The 13,368-nt window shown below is 37.0% G+C and overlaps 1 protein-coding gene across 1 annotated transcript; it reads right to left on the bottom strand.

The window, feature by feature from the left end:
• Nucleotides 1–3,814: 3,814 nt before the first annotated feature.
• On the bottom strand, nucleotides 3,815–12,594 carry igf3 (insulin-like growth factor 3). Its single transcript, XM_077554019.1, has 4 exons — nucleotides 9,144–12,594; nucleotides 8,819–8,951; nucleotides 6,683–6,876; nucleotides 3,815–5,638 (listed from the first exon to the last, which is right to left on the bottom strand). The coding sequence occupies exons 1-4, from the start codon at nucleotides 9,186–9,188 to the stop codon at nucleotides 5,474–5,476; spliced, it is 537 nt and encodes a 178-aa protein (XP_077410145.1). The 5' UTR covers nucleotides 9,189–12,594; the 3' UTR covers nucleotides 3,815–5,473.
• Nucleotides 12,595–13,368: the final 774 nt, after the last annotated feature.

Below are 13,368 nucleotides of genomic sequence, written 5' to 3'. Positions count from 1 at the left end.
CATTATTTGAATTTCCCTCATGAGTTATGCTGAAGAATCTTTGGTTCCCTTGATAGATACTGCACACAGCAAATATGAACTATTATTATTATTATTATTATTATTATTATGGTTAATAGGGTGCAATATAGTTCGTGGCTCTTCCTAATTAGCATTCAGCCTGTGGAATTACAAAAACAAGAGTTTCCTTTATGAGTTAACATGCAAACTTCACTCTCAAATAATTGGGTTGAGATTCAAACCTGTGTTCTTTTGTCTGCGAGGCAAATGTGCCGACCAAGTGCTGTGCTGTGTTTTACTTATTTTCGTAAAACTTTACACTCATTGAAATCAAATGAACTACCAAACCGTACTTTTATCAAGTCATAAAGAGAAGTCTTTTTTTTTTTGTGTGTGTGTGTGTGTGTGTGTGTGATTTCAACAACAGGATTACTTAACATTTACATTTGATTTGTAAGCCAACTGTCATTTCCAGTTGTGTAATGGCTTAGGGATGCTTACATGCAACTAAGGCAGTGTTGCTTCTCAATTATTTTTTATTCTTTATTATATTAGAATGAAAAGAGCATAGACACATTCAAATGCTATATTATGGTAGCATTGAGCTCTTTCCAGAGTGGTGGAGTCAAATTCCCAGGCAAAAAAAGAGAAACAAGAAACCCTGGCCTTATAAAAGGATGTCAGTACACCTTCTCCCTTCCAAGCAAATGTTTTGTATTTTCTATCATATGATACAAGTTTTCTTCAACTGTCAGGAAACTTACAAAAACGACAAGAAATACCGTAAAATGATACTTGAGATTTGATATGGGCCGTCCCATTTCCATAGCTGAAGAATCCAACTTTAGACACACAACAGGTGCAGTCAATCACTTGCAACAAACACAAACTGTTCCCTGATAATATTACAGTGGCATGAAGACACGTCGACATCACGTCCCGACGAACACATCCCCCCCGCTGCCTTTGCGTGTTTGGCGGCTTAAACTCATCTGTTGTTGCATTGTTGAAACAAAAGTGAGCAGGTGGTTGGAGGTCGTTTTTTCCCACTGGCTGAATCATTTGTGTATCCTGCAGATAAGAAATTTGTGTGCTACACCACAGACACGACAGAACTGGACGGAGTACACGCTCGTCTCACTGTGAGGGACGAAATGTGAAAGCATGAAAGTGAAATTGCTGGCTTGTGAATGTTATTAATGCATACCAGGGTCTGTCCTTGGAGCGACGCTGATATCGACACCCACAAAGCGGCTGATCTAAAAAAATAATAATAATCACTACAGTTGATTTTATTATCGGTTATCAAATCATTCGCCAATTCCGAGTTTCATATGGTTTGTGGTTGTGAAGTTATATTGTGTCATTTTGGACAATCAACCGCAACTAGGAATAATGTGAATACAATTATCTACTGTTGCTGTGACGCAAGCAACCCGCAGGAGACAGATCTCCCTTTTGGTCTTATCAAATCAACATGAACATCTGTTTCTTTGTTGGGGATTCGGGAGGGAAGAAACTCCATCTTGCCTTGAATGGAGGCTTTTCTAATCCTGAATTAAAATCTGGTCACACTCCTCTTATGAGTCATGCATATGTCGCAAGAAGTGGAAATATCTTTCCATGCATACAGTTTGTGGGGAAGATGTTCTGATATTCTAAACCATCTTAACTCATTCGCTGCCATTGACGGTTATAGACGTCGAAAATTCATTTGAACTATTTAACTTTTTTTTTTTCATATTTGTTAACAAGAGTATGAAAACCTATTTTTTTTGGTACATTTAGAACAGATGTAAAATTTGTGATTAATCGTGAGTTGACTAGTGAAGTCATGCGATTAATTACGATTACAAATTTTAATCGCCTGATGCCCTTAATTTAAGAACACATTTTAATAATCTTTTTTTTTTTTTTCAAAGAGTAAAAAAAAATCCTAAATCGTAATTAATCGCATGACTTCACTAGTTAACTCACGATTAATCACAATTTATTTTATATCTGTTCTAATACAATAAAAACATTCTAGGTTTTCAAACTCTTGTTAACAAAAGTGGGAAAAAATGTTTTACTAATAAAAATAGTTTAAATTAATTTTTGACGTCTATAAGCCGTCAATGGCAGTGAATGAGTTAAACAGCAGTGGGATTAAAAAAAGGGTTCTTTTGAAGTTCAACTGGGGGCATTTTAGGGTCATTTAACGTTACATCATTAAACATTTGACAAAATTGGCATTAGGCAGAAAATGCTTGATTTTGGGTTCCACTCATGAATCCCAGTACCTTTAAAGTCTGAGTTTTAAAACTATATATACTTTACAAAAAAAATAGAAAGCTACATATTTACATACTGTTAATTTGAATGTAAAGATGCTGCTGTACGGAAAATGAGTTGTCTTTGCGGTTTACAGTTTGTTTTTGTTTTCTAAATCGAATCCATTCCTCTTTTGTTGTGGCTCACCAGTGAAATGACTGTAAACAGATTTGATGATTTCGGCACGGACTTTCCCAAAAGGTGGCATGCTTCTCTTTCATAAATGAAAAATGAAACGGCGTTAAAATGTACAATACTGTGAAATTTATCTTGTCTGATCTTAGAATGAGCTATTTATGTTAGCGCTGGTTCTAACAGGTGAGCTATGCACATATGGGAAATTTGCTCTTCAAATTAACTCATTCACTGCCATAAATTCATAAAAATAAAAAAAAGATTAAAAATTAGGGGCGACAGGCAATTATGTAATGCAATTGTAATTAATTGCATGACATCACTAGTTAACTCACAATTAATCACAAATTTTATATCTGTTCTAAATGTACCATAAAAAAATTCTAGGTTTTCATACTCTCGATAACAAACGTGGAAAAAAATGTTAAATTAATAGAAAGAGTTCAAATAAATTTTTGACGTCTATAGCCGTCAATGGCAGTGAATGAGTTATGGAGCCTAACATGATTGTTTTTTCTTTTTCAATGTGCGAGGAAGTTAGAAAATCCTTGCAGCACATATTTAAACCCCGAAGCCTCAGAAATGTGAAGCAGATGTGCTAACCACTCGGTTATTTATCAAAAGATAGCATAGCTAATAAAGTTTCCAATGCTGTATTTCTAATCTCTTACATGTAGCGGTGACCTTTTATGTGTCATGATTTTTTTGTTGTTTGGCCTTGAAAGATTGCAAGGCTCACAGTTAAAGTTGTGAATTCAACCTTTGTGTTGCACATTGCCACATTAATAATATGTATTGAAAAAAAACCACATTCACGCATATGTGTCAATTCAGTCTTCAATGAACATTTTGAAGTTTTGGAATGTGGACGAAAACCCAACCAAGCATAAGGGGCGAACATTCAAACTCCTCATAGGATGGCCAGAGATTCAAATGTGAACCTCAAAACTTGGAAATCGTATCCATGCAATTTGAACACTCTCTTCTTCTTGTACGAGTTACATGTTGACTGCAAACTGAAATTCACATGACGGGAACACAATTCTATAATTTTGCTAATATCGCTACTTTCTAAACAATGCAAGCCTTACGGGGTTCTTTGCTGAGATGTCCTTCTGAACTGCAGGGAAGCGACGAGATAACTTGAGGCTCGTTATAAAATGATCAGCTGATTTCCGTGTCACCGAGACTCAAAGTCAAAACATAAGATCAAGATGTGGTAAACAATATATTGTTATGAATTGCCCGGCGAAGTAAAAACCATAACCTGTCACGCTCAAAGTTACTGAAAAACAAATCTTTAAATCACGTTGTTTTCGTCCAGTTAGTCCTCCTTTTGTCGATAAGAATTACATCAATACATAACTAACATCAACATCTTTTATTCTCAACAGTCACACTATAATAGAAAGAAATAGAAAATAAATAAATAATCCTTTTAATATATACTACACCGATATGCAAAGTATGATAAGGTCTACTAAATACACAAAAAGGGCTCAATACACAATAAAATAAGATAAAAACATTTGAGATAATGTACAAATAATAAAATGTTATCAAAGTGCATATCTTAATAATAAACAAATGAAACATGTTTGAAAAACACGTAAAAATGTGCCGTAGATAAACAGTAAAAGAGTTGAATAAGAATAGCCCAGCATTCACAACAAAACCGTAGCATTTGCAAACTTGTGCAAACTTAGTGAAGTGTGGAAATGCCAATGTGGAGTAAATATTTATATTATTATTATTTTAAATAACGAATTTGCGAGTACCTTTGAATGTACTGTATTTAAATACGTTTGAACGAACTCGCAAAAATGTTCGAACGTACTTGTAGGCTAAATGCTACAAACGTAGCATATTTTCCCATAATGCCACAGGGTATTACTTGCACATGCGCAAGTAAAAAAAAAAAAAGAAGTTTTTTTTTTTTTTTTAGCATTTGGCCCACATTATACCAATGTGTATATATATAGTTTATTTATAACTTTTGTGATTTATTAACGCATGATTTACTTTGTAGGTTCAGCATTTTTTCCCAAAATGCAAATCCATACCTCGTGGCACTGTGGGAAAATATGCTATGTTTGTAGCAGTTAGCCAACAAGTACGCTCAAACGTGTTTTAGAATGTACTTGTAGGTTAAATGCTACAAACAACATATTTTCCCATAATGCCACAGGGTATTACTTGCACATGCGTGAGAAACGTTTTTGTTGTTGTTTTTCTAGCATTCGGCCCACATTATACCAATAAGTTTGAAAATTAAGTAGTAAAAAACATTTTTATTCACATTTGTGATTTATTATTATGTCTGTAATGCATGATTTACTTTGTAGGTTTGGCATTTTTTCCCCCATATTGCACATGCGCAAGTCAATACTCCGTAGCATTGTGCAAAAATATGCTACGTTTCTAGCATTTAGCCAACCAGTACGTTCTAACATATTTGTGAGTATGTTCGAACATTTTTTTTTACATTTTCAAGTACATTTGAAGCTATTTAAAATTGGTTTGAACATACTGGCAAATACGTTCGAATGTACTTAGTGAACATTGGCAGCTCCACGCCTCCGTCCAAACTTAACACACAATCCAGAAAGGAAACTTTACAAAGAGCATGTCGAGCTATGACAATGTGGCAGGAGGTTGCAATGTTTGCACAGAATAATTGCTATGGCTGTCAGCAGCCAATCAGGATGCATAAGGTGGAACATTTCTGGTCATGTTTTTTTCCCCATGGGAATTTAAGATGCACAATTTTAGAACTATTCCAAATTGGAAATTGTCTACGGGAATTAATATGCAGTTACCCACAATGCATTTAACACTAACTTAACTCAAGTACAGTATGCAAAATATGAAACAAACAGCAGCATTGTCCATAAGTACAAAAGAGTCACACTGTCCACGACATGAACCACCTGCCGGTGGGGAGTCAGGCCAGTCCTACAAGGAGGGTCCATGAGATAGAACTCACTCCAATGGTGCGAGGACACCATTGGAGGAGGTCAGACGATCAAAAGGGTGTCACCGCAGTGGCCTGCCTTGTTGTGTACTGTCGGTTCATCTTCCTGCGTGATGACGTCTTGGTTCTGTTCCTATAGGCGTCTCTCTCTGGACTGTCGGGTGGCCCCAAGTGCTGTAAAAGTCTTTTCTGAAATACTGCTTGGAACTGATAGGCCTGCAAAGACAACGATAAGCAAAAACTAAGCGTTTCAAGGACTTGGTAGGCAGCGGCTTCTCTGCATCAGATGTCCTTGGTCCTTTGTTTGACCCGAACTGATTTCATGGGTTGGCACTGACTTGTTATGGTTCAGTACCAGTATTATTAGGTGCATGCGTTTATTTACATTCTTTTATCTCGTAAATGATCATTTTCCATCAACATGATCATTTCATCATAAAGACATCATTAAGACGTTATTTGCTCACCTATTTAGTCAAGAGTTTGGGATCAGTGAGTGTAAACAATCCTGATTTAAAGATTATGAAAGAAATACCTCATAAAAATAGTTCACTGTATTATCAAATTAACTGATCGTTACGTTGCCAATTTATTTATCATCATGAGCCCTTGTTTCATTAAGAATTGTCCAAATCCTTGGAATCAACAGTAAATATTACCCGATTTTTGCAGTCATCCATGAAAGCAAACTGGCTATCTTCGTGTATTATCAAATACAAACATTTGCAACCATCTGTTTTTAATTTGGAAAACAATGACCAACATTTCTGCCATGTTACAGACCAAACCACTACCTGAATCATAATTAACTTCCATCCATCCCAACATGTTTGTGAATTTTCTGAGACTGTCAATTTGAAATAATGTATTTTTTTTTAAATAAATAAAGGGGGTGGAAATCATGTTTAAAAAAAAAAATCTGATTAATTGATTAATCAACAAAGTATAATCCGTTTTTGAAATAGTGGCTACAACCATACTTTAGTTAAATAATAGCCCCTCACACAATGTGACACATCTTAACACATAATTAAGGTTATATAATGTCGATTGCAGCGGTTGCACTACTTTCCCATTCATTCTCATTGACAGAATTGGGGGACATTGGCAGGAATAGAAACCTGGAATTGCACTGTGCTTGCCTAAGGATCCCAAATATAGGTGACGTAGTAAGTAACAACGAGGTCGATGCGCTCTTGTATGGATCTTCACGTTTTAGACAAGAAGCATGTTTATAAAGTTAATAAATGCAGTTCTTACCACGTCCGTTTGTTTTGCGGTGAGGGTTTCCATGCTTGTGGTTGTGCTTGGCCATGCTGTAGTTTGCTGTTGCTTCTTTGTCTTGGCACAGTACATCTCCAGATGTTGCAGGTCGCAGCCATTTGACCGGCAACATTTGTCCACGATCCCCTTCCCCCTGGGCCGAGAACCATAACCAGACCATGTACCTTTACCTGGCATGAGACAAACACAACCCATTAGGGAAGTCATCATGTTATGTGCTTTTCTTGCGGCTCCTTATGGATCTTAAAAAAAAAAAAAAAATAATTAGTAGAAATTATTATTATTTTATACATGTTCTTTAAATTGAATTGATTTATTTAAAAAAATGAATAATTAAATATTCTAAAAATGTCAAGAGTCCAATTTTTTAAGTTGTCAGAAAAAGTAAGATGAAAGGTAGAGGAAAAAGTTGTTAAAATTGCCTAAAAAGTTACATAAAATGTCCAAAAAGGAAGAGGAAAAGCAGAAAATTACCATAAAATGTCCACGAAATTGCCCCGAAAAATGTCAGCGAATGGAGTAAAAAAGTCAGAAAAGAAAATGTTCAAAAAGTAACCATAAAATGTCCAAAAACAAAAAAAAGGCAAAAATTACCATAAAATGTATTAGGAATTAAAAAAAAAGGCAGAAATGGAAACATTCAAAAGGTAACTACAGACTCTCCAAGAAAAAGAAGAAACCACAAAAATTACCATAAAATGTCCCCAAAATTGCAAAAATGTCAGAAAATTGATAGGAAAAAAATGTCAATATATTGCCATAAAATTGCCAAAAATGTCCGAAATTGGCCAGTAACCATAAAATGTCCAAAAAAAAGGGCAGAAAATTACCATAAAATGTATTTGGAATTGAAAAAAAATCCAGAAAAAATATTTTAAAAAAGCAGAAATGGAAACATTCAAAAGGTAACTATAGACTCTCCAAAAAAAAAGAAGAAACCACAAAAAATACCATAAAATGTCCCCAAAAATGGCAAATGTCAGAAAATTTATATATATATAAAAAAAGGTCAATATATTGCTATAAAATGGCCCATAAAATTGCCCAAAATGTCAGAAATTGGCCAGAAAGTAGAAGTTAAAAAATATATGAAAAATTTCACACAAAAAAATCCATAAAAGGAAGACAGAAGGTAAAAGAAAAATGAATCTCTACATATTGGATGCTGCTGTCATATTTTGTGTTGTGGTGCAGCTCTAAGCCCCTCGGCACATTTAGACTAACACAAACACAATACGTTTCCTTCATCACAATCTTCAAATGTTTTGCGGCTCCAGACACATTTTTTTGTTATCTATTTGGCCTAAAATGGCTCCAAAGACAGGAAAGGCTGCTGACGCCTGGACTAGACTAATTTAGGGGTCGTGCTGAGCGACATTTACATGCATTTATTATTATTATTTTTTATATACAAGTCCAACATTCTGAATAAGACAATGACAGGCAATTAATTAGCAATCCTAATGATTTAGATGTGGTCACATCATTGTATTGGATGCAATGTTGTGTAAAATGCAAAACTAAATATTCAACAAGCAACCAAATCCAAATATGGTCATATTTAAAATAGGCTCCATAGTCAGTTTATTGCTGTCCAAGCAGTGTTAGTGCTAGCCAGCACTGCTCTCTGGCTCTTACCCCCCACCCCCCCTGTACCTTTCTTTGAAAACAAAGCTGCTCTCAGATAGCAAGTGCAGCAACAATAATGCTATCACAAAATGTGGCACTGTGCACTGGTGGGTATGCTCTCATTTGGAAGTATTGCCAACCACTTTGATACCAGATGCAGACGGCGGCCTCGGTCAGAACGGGAGAAAGGTAATCAGGTGAAAGGGCCCGCCGGTGACTTCCAGAGTGCAAACAATTCAAATACGTAATTGAGATTGAAAATGCATAAAGTCAACACATCTTGAGGAACTATTACGTAAAACCCGACACACAAATTGTTTACAATTTTGGCTTATAACTTGCTGTGAAGACCTTACATATAGGAGTAAACAATTAGTTTTCGGCAAATGTAAATAATAAACACATTGGATCATAATTAAAACTCTCGACATCAGTAGGATTAAAAAATCAACTCTGCGAGGCGAAGCATGAAGGCGAACATACCAAAGTAGATCCCTCGATCGCCACACACAAACAGGAGGTCATTGAGGAGTTCTGAGCCGCAGCGAAGCTTGGATGCCTCCGAGCAGAGAGGCCCGCTCAGCAGGCACACGGTCCAGCAGAACATGCACAACACCTGAGGACGAGAGGAAAAGATGAAATGAAAGCAGTTTTCTCAGAGTGGGATCAAAAGCAGTGGTTGGGATACCACAAAAAAAAAAAAAAAAGTTTTATAAATTGTCTGAATGCAAAACACATCTACCAACAAGCACCAAATACTGTTGAGTTGACATTTATTTTAGACAGTCAAACCAACAAAAACTCTCACCTTCAATGGCAGCGTTGTCCCTGAAGGACATCGTGAGGAGTTCATCCTGCCAGTGCGGAGGGACTTGAGCGCACCTTCGGTATTATAGTCTGACTGTAGGAGAGGAGGAAGGACCGCAGCACACAGAGATGGCCTCCCTCCACTCGTTTGACAGTTTTGTTTTCAAATCTCATCTCATATCAGAGGATTCAACACTCTGTTACTCTGTAACTTGTTCTAAGATGTTCTTTGCTATCATGCGTTATTGCGCGATACAGTGGACACAAACAAGTTAACAAGCCTTTGTTAAATTGGGTTTGAGACGCTAGTGATTGTCATGTTGGAGCTGTTCATGAAATTGTTTTTGTGCTATTTTCAACTTGAGGGATGTTGGACTGTAGGCATTCCATTGCGATATTGATCACTTTGACTAAAAACACAAAACGTGATACTGACCTTGAGTAGGGTGTTGTTTAAGTGATGTGCAGTGTTCTTTTGTGGCAAGCAAATTGTAGCATGCCGAATGTTAATGATATACATGACTCTCTTCCTGCAGCTCTTTAATCAGTTTCGATGAACGTCATCTGCTGTTGTCCTTCCATCTATTTTCGATTTTATTTTTACTCTGGACTGATTGCCAGTCCATCGCAGGACATATACAGAATCTCATAAACATGAGCCCACCCCTCATATTTTTGTCAATAATTTTTCTTACATCTTACATGATTTCAATTTGGACATTTTCACTTAGGGGTGTACTCACTTTTGTTGCAAGTTGTTAATGGCTGTGTGTTAGGTTTGATCGAGGGGACAGTAAATTTATATTGTTATACAAGCTGACTATTTTACATTTAAGCAAAGTGTCTGTTATATGCTGGGCACAATTGATGTTGACCGGGTGGAAAAAAACAATTTAGCTGAAAATCAAATATACAATAAATTCTCACCAGGAACTATGGTGACCGGTAGTTGTGTTATTACTAATATCAAATGCATTATAACATTGAAAATGTGTTGCCAGAAAAGCTCAGCTGTCATTGGGTCTGACTGGCGACCACAATAGTAGACTAGTAGGACTATATTTCCCATGATTCTTAGACACAGAAGCAGGAAGTAGTTTCATTTCTAGATGACAACATGCCTGCTAACGGAGAATGCTTGCTACAGGACACATTGGACATATTGTTCAAATGTTTTCTGTAGCACTTGTCCGCATCAGTCGTAAGACAAACTATTGATGATGCACTATTCAAAAAAGCAAATAAAACATTAAATCTGTCTTAGTGCTTACACGAAACCCACCAAGTTTGTTTTGCATGTTGTTTTCCGCTACTATTTAACATTGTGACTGGCCTGTGACTTTATATCCAAACAATGAGACCAAGATGAAGAATCTCAAACAGCCTTTTGGAGATGGGAAGAAAAAATAAACATTTGAATGCCCTCATATAACTGGGATTCAGAATGAACCAATTCATTCAAACACAATTAAATGGGAGTCAGCACACATTTGCCACCATTTAAAGGGTCTTTGTTACTGTTCATAATTCCCTCCGCCTTGTCTAAGGCCCCAAAGCATGATTGCATTTCTGCCTTTTGGAATGATGGCCGAAAAGTTCAACTTAGTTTCATTGGATCATAGCACAGTTTCCCACGCACTTGGGACATTTTGATATGGTCCAGTGAAACCAAGGTTGAATTGTGAACAGTTTGAAATAGCAGAGTTAGAACAAAACCTTCAAGCTTTTGATAGAATTTTCAACAACAAACTGTCAGGAAAGGCTTATTAGAACAGCTGAGATTAATTAATTTGATCTTAATTAAAGGCAGGTGTGTGCTAAGTCCCATCTAACATGAGTTTGAATGCAACCGGTTAAATCTGAACACAATCCCATCCCAGCCATAAGAGGGTGTGCACATGTGTGTAAGCACAGTATCTCCGTTTTTTTGCTTGATTTTTTTTTTTTTTTTAATGGAGTTGTACAGGTTATAGGTCACATTAATCTTGGGAAAAAGTGTTTGTGTGCAGACATATTTTCTTTGATACACTGACTGTACTTATTATGGGACTGCTGAGCGTAGCAAGCAGCTCATATTACTATCCTACAAAAATGGGTTTATTGCGGTTATTATATCATCTTCCACGGATTTTTCCGCAAAAATGCGGCCCGTACCGTAGATCGCACCGGGACAAATGAGGTATCAAACGATGCGGCTCGATCTGACTCGGTGCGGCATTATTTTTCTAGGAATTCCCACTTACCACGGCGACGCAATACCCCAAAAAGTGCCATAGGAATGAATGGGAAATGGAAAGACAAAATCACACATCAAGCACCTTTTTCCAAGACACGCTGTGCACGCATACGTTATCCGACCGATACGAATTTTAGCTCATTTTGTAGGAATTTTTCCCATCTTTAGCTCAGTGTCGAGCTAAAGATTTTTTTTAAGAAATGAAAGCTCTCCCCTCTGTGCGGGTTCAAAGACAGTGAGTCATATAGCATTTTAACACACTCTGTTTTAGCAATTAGCCAGAGTGCCGGGAAGCAACAAATCTCTTGCCAAAAGTCAAAAGTTTCACTTCAAGTTGTCATCATGGCCACAATCTTTTCTCACTAGACGTCAAATTCTCACATTTTGTAGTCACGAGTGTCTTCTTTCAGACAAACTAACTTTTATTTGGCTAAGGTGTCATTTAGTACCTTTATTTTCCCTTTAAGCTCGGACAAGTCGGACCAACTCGCCTATCTCTGCCATGTTAAATTCAGGCGCCTTTCGCTCTTCATTTCTGATAAATCATAAGTTTTCAACCTGCTCTCATTTGGTCATTTTTCATCCGATTAAAAAAATGAGAACATGCTCGTGTTCCCCAAACCCTTGCCGTTCTAACGAGCCATTTCTTGAATCTGTATCTTGAACCGTTAAGTCGTGAGAGGCTTTTGTTCAAGGGGTGCGTCTCTCATAGAATCTCAATGGAATGTGGGGCGCGTGACGGCTCCAAATCAAAAATGGGTGTGCGTTGTTAAAGTGACAGTGACATATTTTTAGATTATGGTTAACTTCCACATTTCTTGATTCCAGTCGTTTAAATTTTAAACTGTTCAGCTCATTACCAAAGAGTCAGCAGTCCCATTCAAAATTTCCGCGGGAATTTTTCTAGTTACTAAACTGTGATTTTTTTGACATAAAGTTTCACCCCTAGCAATTGTGCAATTGCTGTATGTAGGTTCACTGATGTGGCCGATGATGAAAACAAGTTTAACATACCTTTTTAGAATGCACAAAGAACCCATTATAGCCAATTTTTTTTAACTGTTAGCCTAGCTTGAGGTTAGCTGGGTGAACACCTCACCATCACATTCATTCTAATTCTTTGAAGAAAAAAAATACACATTCAAATAGATTTGAAACAAAACTGTAGACAGTGACAGCCGTGTCACTATTGCTAAGCACAGAAGAATAAATACAATGAAAAGAAAAGAAGATGCTATGTGCATTTCCGTCCCCCCCCCCCACATATTCTGCCTGCACCCCATAGTGGGGCTGTCTAAATCCGGCCCTGGCTTTTGTGAATTTGGAGAAAAGGGCAGGTTGATATTGTGTCTTCCTTGCTTCTTATCTCTGATTGGCTATTTTGATTGTTTACATTCTCTTCGCAGCATGATATCTGCACTCCAGTGTTTCTTAGATGTAACCAAATTAATTTGATATACCTATAAAACCAGTAAGAACCAATGTGTGGACTTAAATTCTGTTTGTCTTAAGTCATGATGATGGTGTTAACATTAACACATTAAATATATGGGTCCGGTGGGAGACGATGAAGGCCGGCCGACATCCAGCAATTACTGTTACCCAATGGGGGAGGGAGTGTGCATGGTGCCCGCTACATGCCGATTCATATTTTATCGGTTAACGGGTGGGGGCATCGCCATAAAACACCTGAAATTTAAAATTTCTGCCCCTGGCTGAAAAGCCAATGACTTTTCATCAAGAACATCACGCAAAGCAGTTTCAAAACAAAACAATGAGTAATGTCTGAACATGTTAATGGCGTATTGTCATTGCTTATATGTTTAACAGCACACCACCATCTGGATTATTTAGGTACTTCACCTGTTACCAAGCTCAGTGCTTGCACCTAGGAAGCTTTCTTCAGTGCGGCCTGGAAATTCTTGTGCTTATCCATTCTCGTTTCAAGCCCCACCCCCACTTGACATTTAAAGTTCAAACAGGGTTGGCC

This window comes from Vanacampus margaritifer, chromosome 1 (assembly GCF_051991255.1).
Source record: "Vanacampus margaritifer isolate UIUO_Vmar chromosome 1, RoL_Vmar_1.0, whole genome shotgun sequence".
Lineage (NCBI taxonomy): Eukaryota > Metazoa > Chordata > Actinopteri > Syngnathiformes > Syngnathidae > Vanacampus > Vanacampus margaritifer.
Note: the sequence above shows the minus strand (reverse complement) of the source record. Positions and strands in the feature narration are given on the sequence as shown.